General features: G+C 36.4%; 6 protein-coding genes across 8 annotated transcripts in view; 5 read left to right on the forward strand and 1 right to left on the reverse strand.

Annotated features, from left to right (window-relative positions):
* Nucleotides 1–765: 765 nt before the first annotated feature.
* Nucleotides 766–10320, forward strand: LOC116016292 (histone-lysine N-methyltransferase ATX3-like). Of its 2 annotated transcripts, XM_031256482.1 has the most exons (24): nucleotides 768–2350; nucleotides 2523–2578; nucleotides 2669–2867; nucleotides 3084–3212; nucleotides 3290–3358; nucleotides 3455–3523; nucleotides 3635–3726; nucleotides 3826–3930; nucleotides 4173–4308; nucleotides 4504–4567; nucleotides 4665–4764; nucleotides 4869–4993; nucleotides 5075–5220; nucleotides 5547–5651; nucleotides 5762–5826; nucleotides 6139–6358; nucleotides 6605–6691; nucleotides 6787–6846; nucleotides 6954–7043; nucleotides 7174–7260; nucleotides 7559–7633; nucleotides 7872–7972; nucleotides 8118–8273; nucleotides 10048–10320. In XM_031256482.1, exons 1-23 carry the CDS (start codon nucleotides 1442–1444, stop codon nucleotides 8197–8199), a joined length of 3171 nt encoding a protein of 1056 aa, XP_031112342.1. In that variant the 5' UTR covers nucleotides 768–1441; the 3' UTR covers nucleotides 8200–8273; nucleotides 10048–10320. The 2 variants fall into 2 exon arrangements, with proteins under 2 accessions (XP_031112343.1, XP_031112342.1); XM_031256483.1 differs by lacking the exons at nucleotides 7174–7260; nucleotides 7559–7633; nucleotides 7872–7972; nucleotides 8118–8273; nucleotides 10048–10320 and having other exon boundaries at nucleotides 766–2350; nucleotides 6605–6689; nucleotides 6954–7031.
* Nucleotides 8383–10304, forward strand: LOC116016294 (histone-lysine N-methyltransferase ATX4-like). The gene is made up of 7 exons (XM_031256486.1): nucleotides 8383–8465; nucleotides 8561–8620; nucleotides 8728–8817; nucleotides 8948–9034; nucleotides 9333–9407; nucleotides 9646–9746; nucleotides 9892–10304. The coding sequence occupies exons 1-7, from the start codon at nucleotides 8412–8414 to the stop codon at nucleotides 9971–9973; spliced, it is 549 nt and encodes a 182-aa protein (XP_031112346.1). The 5' UTR covers nucleotides 8383–8411; the 3' UTR covers nucleotides 9974–10304.
* Nucleotides 10321–12927: 2607 nt separating the features above from the next.
* On the forward strand, nucleotides 12928–15660 carry LOC116016293 (probable F-box protein At3g61730). Its single transcript, XM_031256484.1, has 8 exons — nucleotides 12928–13016; nucleotides 13607–13806; nucleotides 13928–13972; nucleotides 14087–14251; nucleotides 14350–14397; nucleotides 14675–14845; nucleotides 15104–15211; nucleotides 15372–15660. Exons 1-8 carry the CDS (start codon nucleotides 12928–12930, stop codon nucleotides 15452–15454), a joined length of 909 nt encoding a protein of 302 aa, XP_031112344.1. The 3' UTR covers nucleotides 15455–15660.
* A 403-nt stretch (nucleotides 15661–16063) lies between these two features.
* On the forward strand, nucleotides 16064–17647 carry LOC116017665 (putative RING-H2 finger protein ATL21A). 2 transcript variants are annotated; one of them, XM_031258291.1, is made up of 2 exons: nucleotides 16064–16744; nucleotides 17077–17647. In XM_031258291.1, exons 1-2 carry the CDS (start codon nucleotides 16069–16071, stop codon nucleotides 17532–17534), a joined length of 1134 nt encoding a protein of 377 aa, XP_031114151.1. In that variant the 5' UTR covers nucleotides 16064–16068; the 3' UTR covers nucleotides 17535–17647. The 2 variants fall into 2 exon arrangements, with proteins under 2 accessions (XP_031114151.1, XP_031114152.1); XM_031258292.1 differs by having other exon boundaries at nucleotides 17089–17647.
* Nucleotides 17648–18771: 1124 nt separating this feature from the next.
* On the forward strand, nucleotides 18772–20605 carry LOC116016850 (putative RING-H2 finger protein ATL21A). Its single transcript, XM_031257285.1, has 2 exons — nucleotides 18772–19687; nucleotides 19803–20605. The coding sequence occupies exons 1-2, from the start codon at nucleotides 18940–18942 to the stop codon at nucleotides 20501–20503; spliced, it is 1449 nt and encodes a 482-aa protein (XP_031113145.1). The 5' UTR covers nucleotides 18772–18939; the 3' UTR covers nucleotides 20504–20605.
* A 78-nt stretch (nucleotides 20606–20683) lies between these two features.
* LOC116016849 (cyclic nucleotide-gated ion channel 1-like) overlaps nucleotides 20684–22630 on the reverse strand; it is a 5510-nt gene continuing 3563 nt past the window's right edge. The window contains exons 3-6 of the mRNA XM_031257283.1: nucleotides 22182–22498; nucleotides 21934–22045; nucleotides 21614–21850; nucleotides 20684–21520 (exon numbers count right to left, since the gene is read on the reverse strand). Of these exons, the coding sequence (XP_031113143.1) occupies nucleotides 20801–21520; nucleotides 21614–21850; nucleotides 21934–22045; nucleotides 22182–22498 (1386 nt within the window). The 3' untranslated portion in view covers nucleotides 20684–20800. The remainder of the gene's footprint in view (nucleotides 21521–21613; nucleotides 21851–21933; nucleotides 22046–22181; nucleotides 22499–22630) is intronic.

Below are 22630 nucleotides of genomic sequence, written 5' to 3' on the forward strand. Positions count from 1 at the left end.
GGTCAATCTGTTGTTAGCCCATTTTTCATTTTTTGGGTAATTTTGATGTAGTAGTAGTCCAATAAATTCAACTGGGCCACGCTGTTACGGTAGAATTGTGAGTCATTCATCATGGTCTCAATAAATTTAATTGGGCCACGCTGTCTAGGCCTATTTATATTATACCCTTCAAATGCATGGCGTGAGGTCCATTACTATCAAAGCGGACCAATTCGTTTAACTGCGAATGTAATTTATAGCGGCTTTTTGTGGACCGACCCGTATGCGTGCTAGGATTCAACCCTAGCTCACCCGGCAAATTATTGTATGGACCATGGTCCACACAGCTGTGTGGACCATGGTTCATGCAATAATGATTGAGCTCACCCTACGCGGGTTGGTGGGCTCTTTTATATATATATATATATATATATATATATATAAACTTTTACTCTATAAATTAAATGAGAATATAATATTTTCATCATGTGAGTCTTAAAAAAAATGTTTATATTAAAAATTTGTGAGAAAAAATAAAAGCTAAGAATAGGAAGTCAGAGTCGATATAATAAATTTTAAATTAAAGTTATCTAACCTTACCCATCTCGGACCAAATCTAGTCCTCGTAAGCTGTAACTCACGAACAGCCACGAAAACTTCACCTACAATGCACAACTTGAGGTTGACACAAGTCTCATCCAATCGTTACCCAGCGTATCACAGTCTGGTCCATACTACCTATGTTTCCCACCAAGCCTCCAACAATTTTTTTTTTTCTCGCCTCCCGCGAGTCCCCTCTCAATTTTCAATTTCATTTCGAATTTCGCAGCAATCTTGGAGCCAAACCTCCCCAGTTCACTTCCAATTTTTAGTACGCAAATATTTTATATAGTTTTTAAATTCTAAAAAAAAAACACAAAATATAAATATATAAAATTGAAGTATCCTTTACACGCTCGTTTACATACAGAAAATTGTATCCAAACCCGGAAGCCATAGTGCATATCATCGATCTGTCCTCTTCGTCGTTTCAACAAACTCCGATCGCAGCTTTCAATATTTTCGCTTTCTTGGCTTTATCGTCTTCTCCCGGAGAAGTATCGGTTTTCGTCAATTTTCGTCGAAGATTCAGAATATTGTTTTGAGTGTTTGTTAACTCTGTATCTGAAATTCGACGATTAATCAGATTTTTATTTTTTAATTGTCTGTTTTTACTGATTCTTGGTGCATCGCTGCCTCGAAATTCTGATGTTAGGGTTTTGGAGCAGAATTGGGGTGAATTTGGTTGTTTGATTAGCTATCCGGGATTTTCGGGGCTCAACGGGAGAAATCCTCGTGTTTGATTTTTCGTTTTGGTTGAAAGTTAGGGTTTTGGTTTCGGTTTATGAACAATAGTTGAGAATTTATGAGATTTACTCCGTGCATATACAAATATGTGGCCTTATTTTCATAGTAGAAAGATATGGTTGTGAAACGGATTACGAAATTCGAAATGCCGAAGCTGAAACGGTGCATTGTGGCGGAAAATGATGAGAAGTTTTCGCCCAAGAGATTGAGAACCGATGAGCTTAGCGCCGTTCCAATCAATGAATTCGAGGATTGCAGCACCTGTTTAGCAGATTCTGGGTGCAGAGGGGTTTCGAGCAATGATGGTGAAGCAGAATCAAATATGGGGATTCCTGATCCAATTCAACCGTTAAGAGGCGTGAAGAAAGGTTTGCAGGTGCATAATGCTCCGCTGCTCAAGTCTTCACGAGGTCGTCTTCAGGTGCTTCCTTCTAAATTCAATGACTCTGTTCTTCATTCATGGAAGAAAGAGCGAACTGGCACTGATGAATCCGAGCTTTGTTTTAGCAATGGCGATTCTGCATGTAACAAGAAGACATCAGAACGTAAAGTGTCATGTTCTGACTTGCAATTGTATAAGAAGCAAAGTTTAGATAGTCGGATTAGCTTTGACAACTTGCATAGCACAAAGTCTATTGATAATCTTGCGAAACCCGAGGAAGCAGAGTTTGGTTATACAGGTCAAGTGGATTGTGATAGTATATTGTATTCAAGTTCAAAAAGTTCTTTGACATCTATTAGTGGAGGTGGTGTTTCATCATTTATTGAATCTCAACCAAAAGTGAAGAGTGGTTTTGTGAGGTCTGAGAAATACACAAAAGGGAAGGCTGAGAAGAAGGATTACTATGAGCCGGGCAACTTTGTTATGGGTGATATAGTCTGGGCAAAATGTGGAAAGAAGTACCCTGCTTGGCCTGCCATTGTTATTGATCCACGATGGCAAGCACCTGAATCTGTTCTTAGAGCTTTTGTTGCTGATGCAATTTGTGTGATGTTCTATGGGTACTCCAGAAATCGACAAAGGGTAATGTGTGTGTGTGTGTGTGTTTTATTTAAAAAAAAAAAATAATTTGAATAGTTACTTTTCCAATGCTTCTATACCTCCTTAATTGCACTCATGTTGTGTTAAATTGTCTACATTTATAAACAATGTGCTTGAGTAAGGTAATATAATTTAAGGCTGTTGTTTTATGTAGGATTATGGATGGATCAAAGCTGGAATGATCTTTCCTTTTCAAGAGTACATGGAGAGGTGAGTATAACTGTATAAGTTTTAACATTGCCTATCTACTGATTTTTGTTAAGTCTTGTTAATTTGATAATCAATGCTTTCTTTCCACAGATTTCAGGGACAGACAAAGTTGTTTGGCAGCAGGCCAGCTGATTTTCGGGAAGCAATAGAAGAAGCAGTTTTAGCTGACCAGGGTTACCTAAATAAGGATTCTGAAAACTGGCAAGAGACACCTTCATTTGTAAACCAAGCAGAAACTGCAGAGGACACAGGATCGAATCTGGAGCTTGAATGTTGTTTATCTGACCAGGCAAGATTTGGAATTTATCTTATGTAGTTAGTATTATAATGGATTTGGAGAAGTGGTGTAATCTATGTAAAAATGTTGAACTATGAGTTGTAAGAATGCTAAACATCTTGAAAGCATGAGCCTACTCTCTAGTACACTATCTTTTTTTGCAAAATTATTGGTAATTTCTTAAAATGTTCCAAATGCAAAGCTTCACGTGCAACCTTTTATCTGCAGGATGCATACTATAAGAAAAAAGAAACTCGATCTTGTGACAGTTGTGGTTTAATCATTCCATGCCGGTCAATTAAGAAAGTGAAAGGGAAAAATGCTCAAACCCAATTTCTTTGTGCACACTGTATTAAGGTAAATTTTACCACCAAATATCTTATTACCTTAAACTTTTTTGGTTGTGACATCTATCTTTATTTTTCTTATGTCAGTTGAGGAGATCAAAGCAATACTGTGGAATCTGCAAGAAAGTGTGGCATCACTCTGATGGTGGGGACTGGGTGAGATGTCTTCATATTATTATTAATGTTGTTGTTGCTCCGTATTATTTTTAATCTGCCATCCTTATATTTCTGTTTGGCAATATGGTCTATTAGGTCTGTTGTGATGGTTGTAATATTTGGATGCATGCTGAGTGCACTGGTTTTTCCGGCAATGGTTTTGAGGTCTGTACATTTTCATATGTATTCTTTGAAGTGTTATTTCCTCTTTTGTTCATACTTGTATGCAAGTGCATGAAATGGTAGACTTAGTGAAGTTATTTTGCCTTTTTATAGGATCTGTCAAGCACCGAGTATTTCTGCCCTGAGTGCAAAGTAAAATCTAGTCATATTTCTGTGGATTTACAACTAAGGGAACAAAAAGCCAGGTACCTTGATTTACATGGCATATGCTACTGCACTTTCATTTGGCCTCAACATTAGTTTACTTTTTGACTTGTAACTTCCTCACTGAAATTTTCTGGCAGCCTTTCAAGCAGGGCTATGGAAAATAATAAACAAACTGCAATGCCTGAAAAGGTTGAAGTTGTCTGCATGGGTGTTGAAGGAATTTATTACCCAAATCTTCATTTGTAAGTTCTTAAATTGAATCAAGGAAAAAAGAAAACTTCCTATAAATTTCTTAGTCTATAAAGGTTACTGATTGTGATCTTGAATGAAATTGACTGTTGTTTATCTTGTCTTATGGTGTTCTAAAGTAATGCCTGAGTTTTTTTTTTTGGTTTCAATTATCCTCTGGTTGAGGTGTGCTAAGTAGCACTTTGAATTCTGATTAAGAGGAATACTAAATTGTTTTTATTCCTTATTATATCAGAGTTCAGTGCAAGTGTGCTTCTTGCGGGACAAGGAAACAAACACTTAATGAATGGGAACGACATACAGGATCCAGGGCAAAGAAATGGAAGCTTAGTGTCAAAGTGAAGGGTTCAATGATAACTCTTGAAAAATGGGTGTGTGCCAGATTTTGAAGTTTTAAACCATTGCCTTCCCTGCTTTTCTTATGCTTTCTTGGAACCACTATCTCATTATATTCTCTCAATGATGATAGTCTTTGAAATGACTTGTGGCTTCAGGCTCATTTTTTGTTAGCATAAATAAAATGGACTCAACACTTATTTTGCAGTCTGTTACTCCTGATATTGCAGATTATGGATCATAGTGTTGCTGCTCTGAAGTTAGATCTTCAGCAGTTGTTTGCTTTTCTGCAAGGTAGTAGTGTTTCTCTGACGCAACTACATTGGGTTTCCTAATCTTCTCCTCTATGACTTTATAAAATACTAAGATTCTTGCCTTTTCTCTATGACAGAGAAGTATAAACCTGTTAATGCAAAATGGACTTCAGAGCGTTGTGCTATTTGTAGATGGGTTGAAGATTGGGATTACAACAAGATAATTATTTGCAACAGGTATCCAAATATCTATCTTATTAATAATCTGGAGTTAGAGTAGAGGTAGATTTCTCTGTTCAGTTATGGTATCACCTTTTTTTTTGTTTTTTCCCCTCCTTCAGGTGTCAAATAGCTGTTCATCAAGAATGCTATGGTGCAACTGACATTCAAGATTTTGCTTCATGGGTTTGCCGAGCATGTGAAACCCCTGAAATTGAAAGGGAATGTTGCCTTTGCCCTATAAAAGGTTAGTACTTTATGTTTTCAACAGTTTGTTGATCAAATCTTGGTTTTCAAATGTAGTGTTTACTGAACGTTGTCTTTGTAGGGGGTGCACTGAAGCCAACTGATATTGACACCTTGTGGGTTCATGTTACATGTGCTTGGTTTCGGCCTGAGGTTGCTTTCTTAGATGTTAATAAAATGGAGCCTGCCACTGGCATTCTTAGGATTCCTCCAGATTCCTTTGTTAAGGTAGATCTTTTCTTATTTTTATTTATCCTTGCTTTTTGCAAATATTATTATATTAATATGGTGTTGCAATCTCTTAAGTTGTCATATTGTGTTTCCATGAGAACCACCTTAAGACTTAAGAAGCCCAGTGTTGTGAGAGATTAGAATTGTCCTTTCTTTTGAGGTAGTGGATTGGTGTATCAAGTATGGTATTGAGGTTGACTGTGTGACTTAGTTCCTCAGTGGTTTCTAAGTTTCTTTGTCTGCAAATGTAACTAAAATTATTAACTGCTAGTTGAAGTGCTCAATTTTGACCTCGACATGCTCTTCTATGTACAAATTTGCAGGCATGCACAATTTGTGAACAAGTTCATGGTTCCTGTACACAATGCTGCAAGTGTGCTACTTCTTTTCATGCAATGTGTGCTCTAAGAGCTGGATACCATGTGGAAGTAAGCTGGATATTTTTTTTCTTTACCCTATATTAAAGTTCTGTGGGAATTACTTTGCTTTCCTTTTTTTGAGGAATGATTACTTAAATTGACCCAATTCTGAATCTCAGTTGAAGTGCTCTGAAGGGAATGGAGTGCAGTTAAGCAAATGGGTATCATATTGTGCCTTGCATAGGTCTGCATTATGCCTCATCACCTCTTTCATCCTATATTTCCTTCTTACTCCATTAGGATTTCGTTTTTTTCAGTTAGCATTTAGAAGTACTTTATTTTATTTTTCTTTCAAGAAAGGGAATTTTCATTAGTGTCACAAAATTTAAATTGCATTAGTTTTCATTTTGTTTCCATTGATGATACCAAACATTTACATGCCTAGGAGATGAATTTTACTACTGTGTAAAATACGTATACTAAAAAGGTAAAAAATCTGAACTCTGAACTCATCCTGATCTAATATTAATTCTTATGGCATATTGTTATATGACAGGACCCCAAATGCAGACAATGTTGTGGTAATGCGGACCCCCTTTGGGGTATTCTCTAATGGAAACTTGCTGCAGAAACAGAGTAAAGAACATTGCCCAAGTGGTTCAAGGCTCATTTCGTCTAAGTGTCTTGAACTCCCAGATACATCAGATAATGGGATCACTGAATTTGATCCTTTTTCTGCTGCAAGATGTCGTATCTTCAAGAGGTCCATGAAGAAGGTATTGCACTCTTGATTTGCTTCTTCGTTTGTAATTCCCATGCCAGGATTTTATGTGCCTTTTGGGGGATTCTTTTGCCATTTTACTTCTTCCTGCAATCCTGCCCCCAGACCCCCTTTTTTTTTTTTTTTTTTGTCTGTTCTTTTTTACTTCTTTTTTTTTTTTTTTTTTTTTTTTTTTTTTTTTTTTTTTTTTTTTTTTTTTTTTTGTTTTTTTTCCTTATCTCCATAGTTTTATTTTTGCTAGAGAGATGGACAAGAGGCAGTATTTCATCGACTTATGGGGCCAAGGCATCATTCATTGGATCGGATAGAAAATTTAAGTTCACACAGTGTAATAGAAATTTTTTCTGCCATTTGTTTTTCTATTCCTGTTAACCTATCCAAGGGAGTAAGGGAATCGAACTAACATCACTATCTATCTTTTAGGAGGAAGTAGCAGATGTGAAGAGTTTTTCAACATTCAAAGAGCGCCTTAGCCATCTACAGGCAAATACTTCTCTTTATTAGTCATTATTACTTCTGTTGCAGGCAAAAATAACTTCATAATTTATTGGTTATTATTAAACTATTTGTCACTTAATTATGTAATGCAGAAGTCTGAAAACCTTCGGGTATGTTTTGGTAAATCTGGAATACATGGATGGGGTGTTTTTGCACGGAGAAACATTCAAGAAGGAGAAATGGTATGTATGTTTATATATTTTGAATTGTAATTCTTATGCAATTAAACTTTACTATTCCTTTTTGATTGGATTATCCTTCCACTTTTGATTCCCCCCTCCCATGAACTAATTTTTTGAGTTGTGGTCTTAGGTCTTTGAATATCGTGGAGAGAAGGTGAGGGGCAAGGTTGCTGATCTGAGGGAGGCGAGGTACCAACTTGAAGGCAAAGATTGTTATGTGAGTTAAATTTTCATGTATTTCTCTATCCATATGGTTATGACTGCACATGCAAAATGAATTTTAGATATATGTTGTACTCTTAAGCTGGGGATTTGTCTGACACCAGCCTGTCCAGTTTAGCTGTCAAATGAAGAAGCTAAACAAATTCTAAATCTGAAACTTGGCCACTATCTGAAATGAGTTTGCTGCCTTGGATTTATGTCAAAACTATCATTTCCATATTTGGTGTTTACTTTTTGCAAGGAGTTCATTTGCTTTAGTTTCTCACTCAAATACTTTGATTTGTCTAATGCAGCTATTTAAAATTAGTGATGAAGTTGTCATTGATGCCACCAATAAAGGAAACATTGCACGCCTAATCAATCATTCAGTAAGCTCTCTTATTGTTGTCAAAAGAAGGCTAGAGAATATTTAAGTTTTGAAATTTGTCTGTCTTGATAGTGATTTATTTATTTTATGTTTGTATATAAATATAAATATGTAAATGCTGTATGTCAACTGAAGTGACTGAATAATGCATGCATCAGAGTGTATTTAGAAGGTGGTGTTTGTTTGATGTGTGGCATTGTATTCATTTATCTGATAAAAAATCTTGATCTTTAATGCAGTGCATGCCCAATTGCTATGCAAGGATAATTAGTCTGGGTGAAGAGGAGAGCCGAATAGTTCTTATAGCTAAGACTAATGTTTCAGCCGGTGATGAGTTAACGTATGACAGCTCTCTGTCTCTGTTTATGTGTATATGTGTGTGTGCGCGCGTGTGCAGATTTAGGGTCAATGCCAACTTTGGTCTAATAACCTGGTTTTTGAATTATCTCTTCATACAAGAATATGCCTAATTCTTTGTGTGACAGGTACAATTACTTGTTTGATCCCGATGAGCGAAAAGTCCCCTGCCTATGTGGTGCTCCTAACTGCCGGAAGTTTATGAACTAGGTCAACAAATGTACAGATTCTTTTGAGGATACAAAGCTGTTGAATTCTTCCCCATACAGTTTTGTGGATTCAATTTTGCTATANTTTTTTTTTTTTTTTTTTTTTTTTTTTTTTTTTTTTTTTTTTTTTTTTTTTTTTTTTGTTTTTTTTCCTTATCTCCATAGTTTTATTTTTGCTAGAGAGATGGACAAGAGGCAGTATTTCATCGACTTATGGGGCCAAGGCATCATTCATTGGATCGGATAGAAAATTTAAGTTCACACAGTGTAATAGAAATTTTTTCTGCCATTTGTTTTTCTATTCCTGTTAACCTATCCAAGGGAGTAAGGGAATCGAACTAACATCACTATCTATCTTTTAGGAGGAAGTAGCAGATGTGAAGAGTTTTTCAACATTCAAAGAGCGCCTTAGCCATCTACAGGCAAATACTTCTCTTTATTAGTCATTATTACTTCTGTTGCAGGCAAAAATAACTTCATAATTTATTGGTTATTATTAAACTATTTGTCACTTAATTATGTAATGCAGAAGTCTGAAAACCTTCGGGTATGTTTTGGTAAATCTGGAATACATGGATGGGGTGTTTTTGCACGGAGAAACATTCAAGAAGGAGAAATGGTATGTATGTTTATATATTTTGAATTGTAATTCTTATGCAATTAAACTTTACTATTCCTTTTTGATTGGATTATCCTTCCACTTTTGATTCCCCCCTCCCATGAACTAATTTTTTGAGTTGTGGTCTTAGGTCTTTGAATATCGTGGAGAGAAGGTGAGGGGCAAGGTTGCTGATCTGAGGGAGGCGAGGTACCAACTTGAAGGCAAAGATTGTTATGTGAGTTAAATTTTCATGTATTTCTCTATCCATATGGTTATGACTGCACATGCAAAATGAATTTTAGATATATGTTGTACTCTTAAGCTGGGGATTTGTCTGACACCAGCCTGTCCAGTTTAGCTGTCAAATGAAGAAGCTAAACAAATTCTAAATCTGAAACTTGGCCACTATCTGAAATGAGTTTGCTGCCTTGGATTTATGTCAAAACTATCATTTCCATATTTGGTGTTTACTTTTTGCAAGGAGTTCATTTGCTTTAGTTTCTCACTCAAATACTTTGATTTGTCTAATGCAGCTATTTAAAATTAGTGATGAAGTTGTCATTGATGCCACCAATAAAGGAAACATTGCACGCCTAATCAATCATTCAGTAAGCTCTCTTATTGTTGTCAAAAGAAGGCTAGAGAATATTTAAGTTTTGAAATTTGTCTGTCTTGATAGTGATTTATTTATTTTATGTTTGTATATAAATATAAATATGTAAATGCTGTATGTCAACTGAAGTGACTGAATAATGCATGCATCAGAGTGTATTTAGAAGGTGGTGTTTGTTTGATGTGTGGCATTGTATTCATTTATCTGATAAAAAATCTTGATCTTTAATGCAGTGCATGCCCAATTGCTATGCAAGGATAATTAGTCTGGGTGAAGAGGAGAGCCGAATAGTTCTTATAGCTAAGACTAATGTTTCAGCCGGTGATGAGTTAACGTATGACAGCTCTCTGTCTCTGTTTATGTGTATATGTGTGTGTGCGCGCGTGTGCAGATTTAGGGTCAATGCCAACTTTGGTCTAATAACCTGGTTTTTGAATTATCTCTTCATACAAGAATATGCCTAATTCTTTGTGTGACAGGTACAATTACTTGTTTGATCCCGATGAGCGAAAAGTCCCCTGCCTATGTGGTGCTCCTAACTGCCGGAAGTTTATGAACTAGGTCAACAAATGTACAGATTCTTTTGAGGATACAAAGCTGTTGAATTCTTCCCCATACAGTTTTGTGGATTCAATTTTGCTATACCCGGATCTTATATTTCTTTCTATATTATAGCACAGCAGTAACCAATCTCAACTAGATTGGAATTGTCATAGTTGAGTTGAGCAGGGTAACAAATTCATCTGCTGTTTGGCTGGAATTTGCATTCTTTTTCAAATAGGTGCATAGTGTCTATTGAATTCAACTTGCGATGTAGTGAAAACTTTACATCATTGTAATTGATCATGGGAATGCTGCTGATACAGATTATAATTTCAATCCATTTACATCATTGTAACTACTCCGTATAATTTAGTCTATTAACATGTGTATGAGTATGATGTATGAGGCGAATTCAAATATGAAATCTCTAGTAAGAGAAGGGGACCAAATGAAGTGTTGGTTTTACTCGATTAGAAATAAAGTAATCTTGTGAAAATGCAAGACTAATGAAAATTTAAAATTAGAAATTTTTTGGCGATGCACTTTACAACACCTATAATTGTTGGTTTGTTTTGATTTTTTTATTTTTTTCAAAAATAACATATTTTGGAATGACTTAGGGGGTGTATTCAATCATGACTTTCATAGAATTTTAAAGACTTTTATGAACTTTAAAAGTTTGGAGGTATTCAATTCAAACTTTTAGAGAGTATTTAAAAGTCATACGATATTCAATCAAGATTTTTAAAGAGTTTTTAAAAGTCATGTGGTATTCAATTAAAACTTTTAAAGAATCTTTAAAAGTCATGTGGTATTCAAAAAGTTATGAATTTGTAAGGACTTTTTAATTTTAGAACTTCGGTAGACTTTTATATACTTTTCCTTCTCAAATATAAATAGTTGAAATCCAACCCCCAACCCCAAGATTTCAAAATTTTCTTTCAGAAGGTTTTTTTTCTCTCTCTCTCTATTTAAACTCTATTGTTTTCTCCTTATTTAAAATTTTAAACTTTATAAACCTTATACCTAAATTCAATAAATTATTTTTTCTTCATTATCCTATATTTTCTACATACCTAAACTCTACCAATTTTTTTCTCTCATAAACTTTACAATCTTCCTCTAAAAATTCAAAATAATATTATTTTTATTTCATTGTTGCTTGTATATTTTGATTTTTTTTTTCTATGAACTTTTTATCCCTAACTTCTAAACATTTTATCCTAAATACATGAATTGAGTAAATTTTTTTATCTATTACCGTCAACTTTTACTATATGTTTCATAATATTCATATGTTTATTCGTAATATATTTTTTCTTTTTTCTTTTTAACAACATGCTATTACGAATAGTGAACTATTGTTCGCAATAGCAATTTGAAGCTACAAAGAGAAGCACCTTGTTGTTGTTAGTAGTCCCATATTGTTATTGCAAATAATAGTTCTTTGCTTGATACCTAGCAGTATATCAAATAAAATTTTTATATATATTATTAATTTTTTGTATTTTATGCAACTTGTAATTATATTTTTTTTAAATATTAATTTCTCAAGAAAAAGTAATTATATTTTTAAATATTTTATTTGAACAATTCTATAACTATAAATTTTAGTGTTTAATATTGTTATGAATTGCTTATGAAAGTTTGTAAGGATGTATTCAATTTAGAATTTTAATGCCTTTTGTAGACTTTTTAAAATAAAAAAGTTGATAAAAGTTTATGGAAGTTTTTTATACAGACTTTTATAAAGTTTTACAAAGTTTTAAAAAGTCTAGAACGACTCTATGAAAGTCAATAAAAATTTATTAAAATCTATCATTTTAAAAGTTTTTAAAAATCTACAAAAGTCATGATTGAATACACTCCCTAGTCCCTTTGGAAGAGTGACATTGATGTGATGGATTCCCTTTAGACAATATTCATTAATTGATAATATAAGAGTGACTTAGGATCTTTTTTGTTTGTAATAGCTTAGTTACTTTGCTTGTTAAAAATAAAAAATAAAAATAAGGGAATATAAATTTTATAATGTTAGACATTGTTAGAGTCATTTCCATTTTTGGTCCTACTGTTATTGGAGCATTGCCAATTTTAGTCCACTTCATTAATTTTTGCCACATTGTGACCAGTCTTATTTAGTTCTTGCCACTTTTAGTCCACCGTTAAAATTTTTGTCAAATTGCCGTCCAAAATAGGGGTATTTTTGGTCTTTTCATGCTTTGGTCATCTCCTTGACCCTTTGTAGTGGTTTTCCTTATACATTTTCATCCATTGAAGAGGTCCGACGAAAGCCATGTGAGCCACATTACAAAGTCATGGCTTTCGCCGGACCTCTTCATTGGATGAAAATGTGTAAGGAAAACCACTACAAAGGGTAAATGAAATGATCAAAGCATGAAAAGATCAAAATACCCTTGTTTTGAATGGTTATTTGACGAAAATTTTAACGGTGGACTAAAAGTGGCAATGACTAAATAAGACTGGTCGCAATGTGACAAAAATTAATGAAGTGGACTAAAATTGGCAATGCCCCAATAATAGTAGGACCAAAAATGAAAATGAGTCACATTGTTATGACACATGATATATGGATCATTTTGGCAGAATGTATTATACACGGCGGATAGAATTATTAGGCTTTAGCTCACGCCCGGTGTGTATGTAAATTGTGAACATTCAAAATCCGAATGGTCCAGAGAATAATTTACGCCCCCATTACAATTAACAATCAGGAATCTATAGTCTAGTAAATATGGTGGTGATGAGCAGTTTAGCACAGTATAAAACCGTTGCACTTTAAAGTTTAAAGCATGCAATTTCGCATGCGGGAATTTTTGAATTTTAGCTCTGGCGCGGGTATAAAAACGTTTGATCCAGCTAGCTTTCTAACAATCTAACCTCCAAGCCTTCCCTTCCAAACTTGCAACTCCACGACCTGAACAAAGCAGCTCGAGCAGAGATAAGAAACAATGGGGAAACGGATGCGGAAAATGAGATCGATCCGTTGCTGCGTCTCTCCTCGATTGAAGTTTCTCACTCCTCACAGCATCTTCTCCTGGTTTCTCTCTCTTTCTCTGTACATTGTTGTATTGTATCTGCATTTCAATGCAAAAACGACTTTGATTGTTTTTTACGTATAAGACTGTGAGTGTGTATGATACTGATTCCTTCTGTTGCGTGAGTTTGAGTGGTGTACCTAGCTATATGAATTTAGCTCAAATTTCTCTGCCAATACTTAAACTAAACTTATTCTATTTGATTATTGTCCAAAACATTGTTCTCTGAATGCCTGTTCTGAGCTTGAGCTTTTCCTCCACTTGCTATGTTTATATGTGATCGAATGCTGATGAGAGGTGAGAAATGTCATGGCACTGATCTTTCCTGCTCGATTTGCAAGTTTATTTCAACTCATTCATGCTGCATTATGAATTTCCGTTGTACTAATATCTGTATTATTAGGATGCTTTGGTGACTTACTTGTGAAATTATACTAGCTTGAAAGCAATTTTTATGTTATTAACAATTTCCTAGAGACTGAGCTTCCAAAACTGACATTTCATGAAGCTGCAGAAGCTACATCTGCTATGCAGTTAGATTTTCTGGAAATTATGTTTCTCATTGGTGATTGGTCTACTATTAATGCTCAAGGTATGAAGAGGACACATGGACTGAGGTTGCTAAGTTTTTGGATGGGAAATCTTTGATAATGCTTGCAGCAACTAGTAAGTGGTTCCATCATATCATCACGGCGGATAATGTATGGAAATATGCTTGTCTGCGTGACCTTGAGGTTGCTGATCCTGGAAAAGTGGGTTTCAAATGGATGAAGCTATATGCTACAGCCTTTGGTAACTGTTAATCCTTTGTAATTTATGCACTGACAATTAACCATGAGCAGTGCCTGTAAGTTTGAGATTGATCTATATGGGAGCTATTTTTCAATCTGATGAACTGATCAATTAATGGCAGATGGTAGTCACTCTTACATGTTCCGCCAGAGAGATAAGCACATAGGTGAATAGCCCTATGATTCTTTACATTTTCTTTGTTCACTTCAGCTTTACTCTCAACAAAAGCATTTCATTACAGGGTACTTCATCTCCCTGATTTTTCTCAATAACTTGGCAGACTGGATGCGCGTTGGAGCTTTTGTTTTTGAGTCACAAGCTGCATTTGTGACGGAAAATCTGATTGCCCCTTTAAGGATTCCAAAAGAAGAGACAACAGAGAAAATGGTGGAGTTGAATGGTAGCTGTGTGGCAAAGCCTATCCGAAGTGGGATTTGGCTTGCTGGTAAGTTCATGTCAACTCAGTTTCATATAAAATATGTAAAGAGACTCCAAGAGAGCATTATACATGTATCACCAATGGATTTCATCCTTTTCTTGCAGATCTACAACTTGTTCGTTGCCCAGTCTGTGATCTCAATACGTGTGATGGTAAGTAATGCCTTGTGCTATCTTCATGAAGTTGCATAGCAGGATAAACATTATTCTTTTCAAGGTATTTCAAATTGGCAGTCTAACATCTCAATGTGTCTTCATTGTTCAAAACCAGTGTATGAAAATGGCATGATTGATGCAAGTACATTACTCTTCTTAGCAACTATATTAATGCTTAAGAACTTTATGCACAGGACTGTCAAAGATCACATTCCCTATTTTTTACGTGAAGTTGCAGGATTATAAAGACTAAAATACTGTTTTATGTACCCAGGAACTATGCAGACATTAGATGCAAGACACATTGAATTGTTCCTGAGTGAGGGTTACCAGGATGGGAACTGGGAATATGAGTTGCTGGGGTCCCATGAGGTGAAGAAAGAAGCAGATGGAGCAGCTGCTGCAATTTTTGATATCAAGCATCTGAAAGATTGCGCCACCAAAAGTAAGTTTTACCAACTCTGTTAACTGATCCTACCAATAGTTCCCGTTCATGTGCATCCGTAGAATTTCTTTTACAGTGATGAACAAGTCGGCCTACCTCATTTTTATCTTGATTCTCACAAGCATTCACTTATAACTCAAAAAGTCAAAATTGAGATTTAACAATGTGGAATAAAATTTCTAAGAACAAGTTCATTTAATTTGACAGTGAGAGTAAGCTGTACAATTATCTTTTTCTTATTTCATTAATGCTTCACAGTGATCCTTGATTTGAATTCATGGAAGGGAAGACACAATGATTGGCAGCCTAAATCTATTGTAGCTCCACATGCAGTCGCAGTCAACACCAATTTACAGCCAAATGACGGTATAGTTTTCTGAAATTGTGTAGGGAAGACAGACCATAGTTTCTTTTAGTCAATTCCATGTATTATTACTCATTAGAGAATTAAAAAAATTTAGTCATACTTTGAGGTTTAAGATTACTAGCTCTGCATGTGTTTGACTTGTTTAATTCTGGCTTCCAGGTCTTCAAGTGAAATACCACGCCATGAGGGCAGGAAAGGATGGTGAAATAGTTTCAATCAGAATATCTCAGCAACTACTCTAGTCCTGCACAAATAACACCAAAGATTATAAAAATCAACCTCGATATCTTAAAGCTGAATCAGAAATTTGATTTTTCCTGTATAGTGCGCTGACATTGGATGATAACTCCACAAATAACTATTGTCTTGTCCTGGTGTTGCTCTGCACTGCATACTCATAATTTTAGTCAAGGTATAGGTACTTTACTTTTCAATTCATATGAGTAACAGAAATAAGACTATTCATCTTAGCATAGGCAAGTATTATGATACTTGCACACACTATTGATTGAGTATAAATTGGTGAATGACAGTAGCAATACCATTTCATCTGGCTGAGAGAATGCAGGATTCTTTAATTTTTTTTTGAATGCCTTTTGCTCTCTTTTTGTGATAATATGATGTTTTAAACTTGTTCACCAACTCATGGCCAATTACTTTAAAAGTTGAATTTGCCCTTATATTAATTACTATATTATTAGTCATGTATTTTTAATCTTCTCAAGTTGGTGATTTGGCCCACTGTCTTCCTTGAGCTTTTGACTTTGACAATGTATATAATATCACGGCAAAAACCACGCTTGTTATTTCTGACATATCTCCCTTTCAAAACCAGAACTAGTTGTGGAAACACATTATGGCCATTCTGAAGGTCCTCTTTGTCCTCCCCTTTTTTCTTTCTTCCCTCATATCTGCCAGAAATGATTGCACTTCTTCCTTTTGTGGGATAAGCCCTTTTCCTATACGATTCCCTTTCAGAATACAAGGCCAACAGCCTGATAATTGTGGCTTTCCTGGTTTTAATGTTAGATGCAGCAATCAAGGTAAAGCTGTTCTCAGCCTTCCGTATATGGATGATTTCATCATACGCGATATCAATTACGCCAACCAAGAAATCTTACTCTATGATCCATCTGGTTGTCTTGCAAGTCGGCTTCTAAGCTTGAACCTCTCATCTTCTCCTTTCAAGCCAGCTTATTACCAGAACTACACGTTTCTTAGTTGTTCTGGCGATTCGATGATGCCTCGGTTAAATGCCATTGGTTGTCTTAGCAACTCCTCTGTCTCCATCTTGGCCACTTCTTTGCCAACTCCTGCTGGAGAGATGAATTCATGCAGTATTCTCACCACTCTGCAGTTATCAGTGCCTTGGACATCTCAAAACGAGTTTGGGTTTTACTCAGACCTTGGCAGCCATCTTCTGCTAGCATGGAGTGCTCCGAGTTGTGAGAATTGTGAAGCAAAGGGAGGCATCTGTGGATTCAGAAACGCTACAAGTCAAGAAATTTCTTGCTTTAATGCCCCTGGAACAGGTAAAGATCTTCAGAACAATCAGTATGTTTTACTTATTATTTTGAAATTCAAACAAGAGTTTGCTGACGCACTGGTGCCAGAAGGCAGTTCTGACTTTGGTTTGGTCAGAAAATTCCAAGTTTGGTAGAAGGGTAGCTGAGATAAATTTAATCAGAGCTGGCAGATAATTCCGGAGGAGTGAAAAAGTCAACTGTAGATAACGGAATTGTGAAGAAACATGGGTTTTTTTTTAGGATTATCATGTCGATCAATTATAGTTGACTGTATTGAAATGTCGGTTTGATGAAATCTCAAGTCAAATATGATTGATGTATTGTTAATGAATTTTCAGGGTTTTCTGCAGGTGGTCTGCATATTTTCAGAATCATAGCCTTGTCCATTGTTATACCCGCGATGACATGTTCGATATGTATATCATGTATAATCTGTCTACGAAACAGAAGTGTGGTGGCGGGCAGAGCCCACCGAAACGGCGGCACAGGCACAGGCACAGCTGCGGTAACGCCACAACCAGCCACCATTCATGCAGGGCTGGACGACTCCACCATTGAGTCGTACACGAAAGTGGTGTTGGGGGAAAGTCGGCGAGTTCCGGGGCCAAACCACACGGCTTGCCCAATATGCCTGGCGGATTATCATCCAAAAGAGACAGTTCGGTGCATTCCGGAATGTGAACATTGCTTCCATGCCGAATGCATAGATGAATGGTTAAGGATCAATGGCAGCTGCCCTGTTTGCAGAAACTCACCATCTCCTTCGCCTGATGTTCATGTTGTAGTTAACTACTGAACAAAATAAATATTATGCTCTCAAATTTTTGTTTGTTACTAGTATATAGCAAACCTCAATTCAACATTATATTATACAAGTTGTTGATAAAATCACCATTTTCAATCCGTTCATTCATTCCAGAAAAAAAAAATCATTAGTAGTAGTGGAAGACTATAATATGTAGATTTGTGCAATTGTTATATCGTGAACCAAGAACCAAAATGTTCTTTGGACCCTAATCCAATCACATGATTTGATTTTATAATGTATAGAATTCATGTTCATAATACACACACATATACATAAACATAATATAAGAAACATGAATTTTATGCATTATGAGCATGAATTATGTGTATTATGTTAAATGCTTAATTCATGTTCATTATACTGCGTTTATGTGTATGTGTATTATGAACATAAATTCTGTATTTTATAATGTCAAATTTTGTACTAGTATATTGGATCAGGGTCCACGATGTAAATTGCCTAGATTTGTGTCCTATAGCCTATGACTTGAGTTGTATGGGCTTGGGCTCTTCTTCGGATTGGAATCTATAGGGCTGATCAAGGGCCCAACAACCACAACACATGTATTCTTCTTCTTTTCTACTCAGCTGCAGACCCTACGGCCATTTTCAGATTTTCTCCTCTCCTCTTCTCTCGCCATTGTCCGCAATTTCTCCTTCCCTCTCGCAAATTTTCTCTTCTAAACCACTGCCGAATAATTCTTACTGGTTTTTTAAATTGGTTTTTCTGTTTAATTATATTTTACTCTGCACATATATTGATATATATATATATTATCATCATCCTCGTAGCAATTACCAGAATCTATATATGCATTTTACCAAATATTTAATTAATGGAAGATCCAACTGATTTGAATTTACTATGTCTTATCTATTTGGTGGCTTTATCAACTGAACCTCAAAGTATAGTCTATCTGAGCTTGTCCCCCCAAAAATATAAGATTATTTGTTTGTGCAGCGAAAAAAGCATATACGTCAGCTACATATATACCTTGTCGCTGCACGCATTGGTTACGCGTAACCATGTCATGCTGACTTCTTCTTTGCTGAAATAATCAGGAGAATGACTCCCTTTTTTTCTCCACTTTAATTAATGGCTTCTTTGTCATCTTAAAAAGCTAGCTAGCTAGCTCAGATGTGATAAAAAAAAATGGCCCATCCAGTCCAGGTTAAAGATGATAGATAAAGTTAAAGTGTAGAGCTGAGGAAATTAAGGAAGAAGAAACTAAACTTAGAAAGGAAGAAACTTACCTTAATATTATATCCAAATCCTAGCTGGCTGGCTGGCTAGTACACATATACTATGCTAGGATCTTTTTATCATCAGATCATATCATTCACTCACTCTGATCTGACATTATTAATTTCTTACTGAAACTGTAGTATCTAACATGCATATGGCCATTCTCCAAGCCCAAGCCCAAGCCCTCCTCCTCTTTCTAATTTCTTCCCTGTTAATACATGCAATGGCAGGTGATTGTCAATCATCCAGTTGCAGTGAAGGTGGAGTATCAGTTCGGTTCCCTTTCGGTTTAGAAAATGAGCAGTCTTTCATGAGCTGTGCCTACAATCCTTTGTTCAGTTTGAAATGCAGCACTAGTAATTCTAATTCTAGTAGCAGTAGCCAACAACGCTCACCTGTGCCTGTGGTTTTCAATCTCCCTTGCTCGGGCGATTTTTTTGTGCGTAAGATAAACTACCTGAAGCAAGAAATACAACTCTATGATCCATCCAACTGCCTCCCCAAAAGATTCTTGAAATTAGACCTCTCATTTTCTCCATTTAAGGCTCTGAATTACAGCAACTACACATTCCTCAGGTGCCCAAAACACGTTGTGAAACAGCCTTCCTCCTCTGTGATTGACTGCCTCAGCAACTCCACGGTTTCTGTACTGGCAACTTCTTCTATGAGTGTAGTGAGAGCGATGAATATGTGTGAACCATTCGCTGCTAATTTAAGCGTTCCGGTTTCACAGTCTGAACACTGGTTTTCCTCTCATTCTGATTTTAGACTGAGATGGAGTGCTCCAGATTGCAGATGGTGTGAAGCACAAGGTGGTGTATGTGCATTTGCTCCGTTTGCAGATTATACAATCCAAGATCTGGGTTGCAGTTTCGACAACGCTACTACTCCATCTGGTAAGCTACCTGCCTGCCTGCCTGCCCTTAATTTAGTGATTATTCATTCAATTCATCCAATCAGATATATGCATATTTTGAATAGTAAGTAATTGTGGGCTTCCAATTTATATAGGCACCAAGTCATTCATGAAAAAGGGTACAAGGATTTTGTGGATAATTGGAGTGTGCATAATTCTCCCGGGCGTAGCATTCATGTCTTGCATGTGGTGTTTGAAGATAAGCGGCGACTATATAAGCAGAAATTGGCGCAGGCTATACTATAGGAATAGGAGGTCTAGAAGTAGAGGAGGAGGAGGGTCCGAGATGGCAACAACTACTGTGCCAAGACCATTGTTTACAGCAGAAGCAAGGGCGAGGAGGAATCGTTGTGCCATTTGCCTACAAGATTACCAGCAGACGGTACAGGGGCACAGCTGGCTAATGAATTCTAGATGTCCAGCTTGTTATTGGGATTCCTCCCCAGAGATGGAGATGGAGACTGGCTGGACTTCTCCAATACCACAGCCCACAATGAGTAGCAGCAGCAGCAGCAGCTTGAGGAATTCCATGGCTCCTACTAGCACTAGCACTAGCACTACTCATCAGACACTACTGTACACACCTAAGGTGTTTGAAGATAGTGAAAGGCTTCCAAGGCCAGGCGAGATTAGTTGTGCCATTTGCCGAGACAAGTATGTGGCTCAAGAGAGACTAGGACTGGTGAATGGGTGTCAACACTCTTTCCATGCTCACTGCCTTCAAAGTTGGTTGGATACCAGTCCTACATGCCCACTTTGTAGGATTTCACTTTCTTCCATTCCTACCTCATTTTAATTTCTTCCCAAATTCACATATTATATTTCCACTTCAGTTTTGTAATCTTGAATACCAGACAGAGTATGTATGTAGTTATTATTATTATTATTATTATTCAGATCAGATGGATGCTGCCTTTTCTCAACTATTCTTTTGTTTCTGAACCGTGCCAAGAGACAAAGCCAGGACACAGATAGATGATCAAACATTATATTCTTCACCATATATATATAGTCCATTCTTAATTTAACTGTGGGCACATGTACGTACAAAACATATATATAAGATGATAAAGTGAAGAAATAGAAAATAATGTTAAGAGGCATTTTCTGGGGCGCTAAAATCAGGCTCGGCTGGTTTCTGCAGCAGCAAAGGAGGTAGTCTAGGAGATAATTTGGCCACGCTAAGTGGATGGTTCCGCCTTACTGTTCTTAGCACGTTAGCTGCAAACCTTGAAGCATAAATAGTAGCGCCTAGGCTTGGCGTGCTTTCCCCTTCCTCCCTCCTCCTCAATATTAATGCATCTTGCAGCCTATCTTCTTCTTCTCTCAAGGACTTCTCCAGCTTGTTCCTGCAATGTCTACGCCACGCTGCCTGAATGAAGCAGGCTGCCCATGTCTTCCACTGATGCGAGTAGAATCTGAACTTGTGTTGAAGCTGTTTGCTGTGGAGGCGTCGATACTGAGAAGCGAAAAACTTGAGGAAATCGGCAGTGAGAGCGAAGGCTTCAACATCTGTCAAAGCTTGCACTGTTCTAGTAGAGATGGGAAGACTAGAGGAGGAGTTGGGGTCTAGAGCCCAAGTGAGAAGCTCTTCTCCACAGAAGTCACCAGCCTTGAGAACATCAGAGTTGAAGAACCCTGTTCTTCCACCATTTGTAGTCATGGTTAACAGCTTCCCTCTCATCACAAAGATCATCTCGTCCACTGGATCCCCTTCCCTCACTATGCAACTCTTTTCTGTGTAAAGAACCGGTTTGAGACGATCACACATTGCATCTAGTAATTGTTCATCCATTGTCTCAAACATAGGAACCTGCAGTATTATATCATATATAGCATTAGCAGCTAGCAGGCCAGCAGGAATAAGAAAAATATATTTGTTAATTAATTAAGAAAAAGTACTGACTCTTTTGAGTAAAGACCAGCAGAGATGGCGATTAATGTCTCTCCTCAAGTCTTTAGGGAGGTTAGAAATAAGAGATTCTTCATCAACACCCCTTGTTTCTTGCCATCTATACTGTTCATATCTTCTGATTCTGTCCCTCAAATGATCGGGAAGCATGCGATGGGACATCCACTGCTCTGCATCCATCCTTTTCACTCTCATCTCTTCTACTCTCACCGTCAGGGACTGCAGATATTTCTGCATTGCATACATAGTGCAGTGTACGTGTAAATTAAATAATGTATGGTAGTTTAATTAATTTGAAAGTATGTATAGTGTACCTGCATGTTGCCAATAAGTAACGAAAACAAAATCAATCCAATGATGGAGATAAGAATGGCAAAAAGGATTTCGCCCACAAAGTTGCTGGTTTTCAGATTTTGCCCAAGAGAACTGGTACATCCAAATTCAATATTCAAACAACCAAATTAAAATCTATCTCACATCAGAATTGAAGTAGTATGTATATGATTAATTATATTATATATAAGATGGAAAAAGAAAAGTGCTAAAGAATTGAAGTACCTACCTTAAGTTTCTGAGCCCCCACCAGAAGCAGTAGAAAAGTTTAGACCAGAAGTATCTCTTCTCCACCACATTAGATTTGAGAGCATCAAGAAATATTCCAAAATCAAAGCCATCAGGCTTTAAATTTTCAGGTTCAAGCAGAGGGCAAGAAGTATTTAGAAACGAAGTCGAAAAGTCTCCTCCTCTACGCCCTAATTTTGTGCAGTAGAGGAAATCTATGTCACAACTGCCACCATGTAGTTCCTCACTCTCACAGGCCTTCCGCCAGCATTTATCTTGACGTTCTATAGCAGTGATGTACCAGATGGCTCCAGCTACCTGCACCCACAATATCATTATCATATCATTCAAATTTCAAATATATATATATATATATATATATATATATATATATATATATATATATATATATATATATATATATATATATATATATATATATATATATAT

Source organism: Ipomoea triloba, chromosome 4 (assembly GCF_003576645.1).
Source record: "Ipomoea triloba cultivar NCNSP0323 chromosome 4, ASM357664v1".
NCBI lineage: Eukaryota > Viridiplantae > Streptophyta > Magnoliopsida > Solanales > Convolvulaceae > Ipomoea > Ipomoea triloba.

Excerpts from the sequence above, each read along its gene's own strand:
- LOC116016292 (XM_031256482.1), top strand. The coding sequence starts at position 1,442 with ATGGTTGTGAAACGGATTACGAAATTCGAAATGCCGAAGCTGAAACGG. Across the intron at positions 3,524-3,634 it reads TTTCCGGCAATGGTTTTGAG|GATCTGTCAAGCACCGAGTA; the intron begins GTCTGTACATTT and ends GCCTTTTTATAG. Across the intron at positions 4,994-5,074 it reads TTGCCTTTGCCCTATAAAAG|GGGGTGCACTGAAGCCAACT; the intron begins GTTAGTACTTTA and ends TTGTCTTTGTAG.
- LOC116016294 (XM_031256486.1), top strand. The coding sequence starts at position 8,412 with ATGGGGCCAAGGCATCATTCATTGGATCGGATAGAAAATTTAAGTTCA. Across the intron at positions 9,408-9,645 it reads CACGCCTAATCAATCATTCA|TGCATGCCCAATTGCTATGC; the intron begins GTAAGCTCTCTT and ends TCTTTAATGCAG. Across the intron at positions 9,747-9,891 it reads TCAGCCGGTGATGAGTTAAC|GTACAATTACTTGTTTGATC; the intron begins GTATGACAGCTC and ends TTTGTGTGACAG.
- LOC116016293 (XM_031256484.1), top strand. The coding sequence starts at position 12,928 with ATGGGGAAACGGATGCGGAAAATGAGATCGATCCGTTGCTGCGTCTCT. Across the intron at positions 13,017-13,606 it reads CCTCACAGCATCTTCTCCTG|GTATGAAGAGGACACATGGA; the intron begins GTTTCTCTCTCT and ends TTAATGCTCAAG. Across the intron at positions 13,973-14,086 it reads CCAGAGAGATAAGCACATAG|ACTGGATGCGCGTTGGAGCT; the intron begins GTGAATAGCCCT and ends ATAACTTGGCAG.
- LOC116017665 (XM_031258291.1), top strand. The coding sequence starts at position 16,069 with ATGGCCATTCTGAAGGTCCTCTTTGTCCTCCCCTTTTTTCTTTCTTCC. Across the intron at positions 16,745-17,076 it reads CTTTAATGCCCCTGGAACAG|GGTTTTCTGCAGGTGGTCTG; the intron begins GTAAAGATCTTC and ends ATGAATTTTCAG.
- LOC116016850 (XM_031257285.1), top strand. The coding sequence starts at position 18,940 with ATGCATATGGCCATTCTCCAAGCCCAAGCCCAAGCCCTCCTCCTCTTT. Across the intron at positions 19,688-19,802 it reads CAACGCTACTACTCCATCTG|GCACCAAGTCATTCATGAAA; the intron begins GTAAGCTACCTG and ends CAATTTATATAG.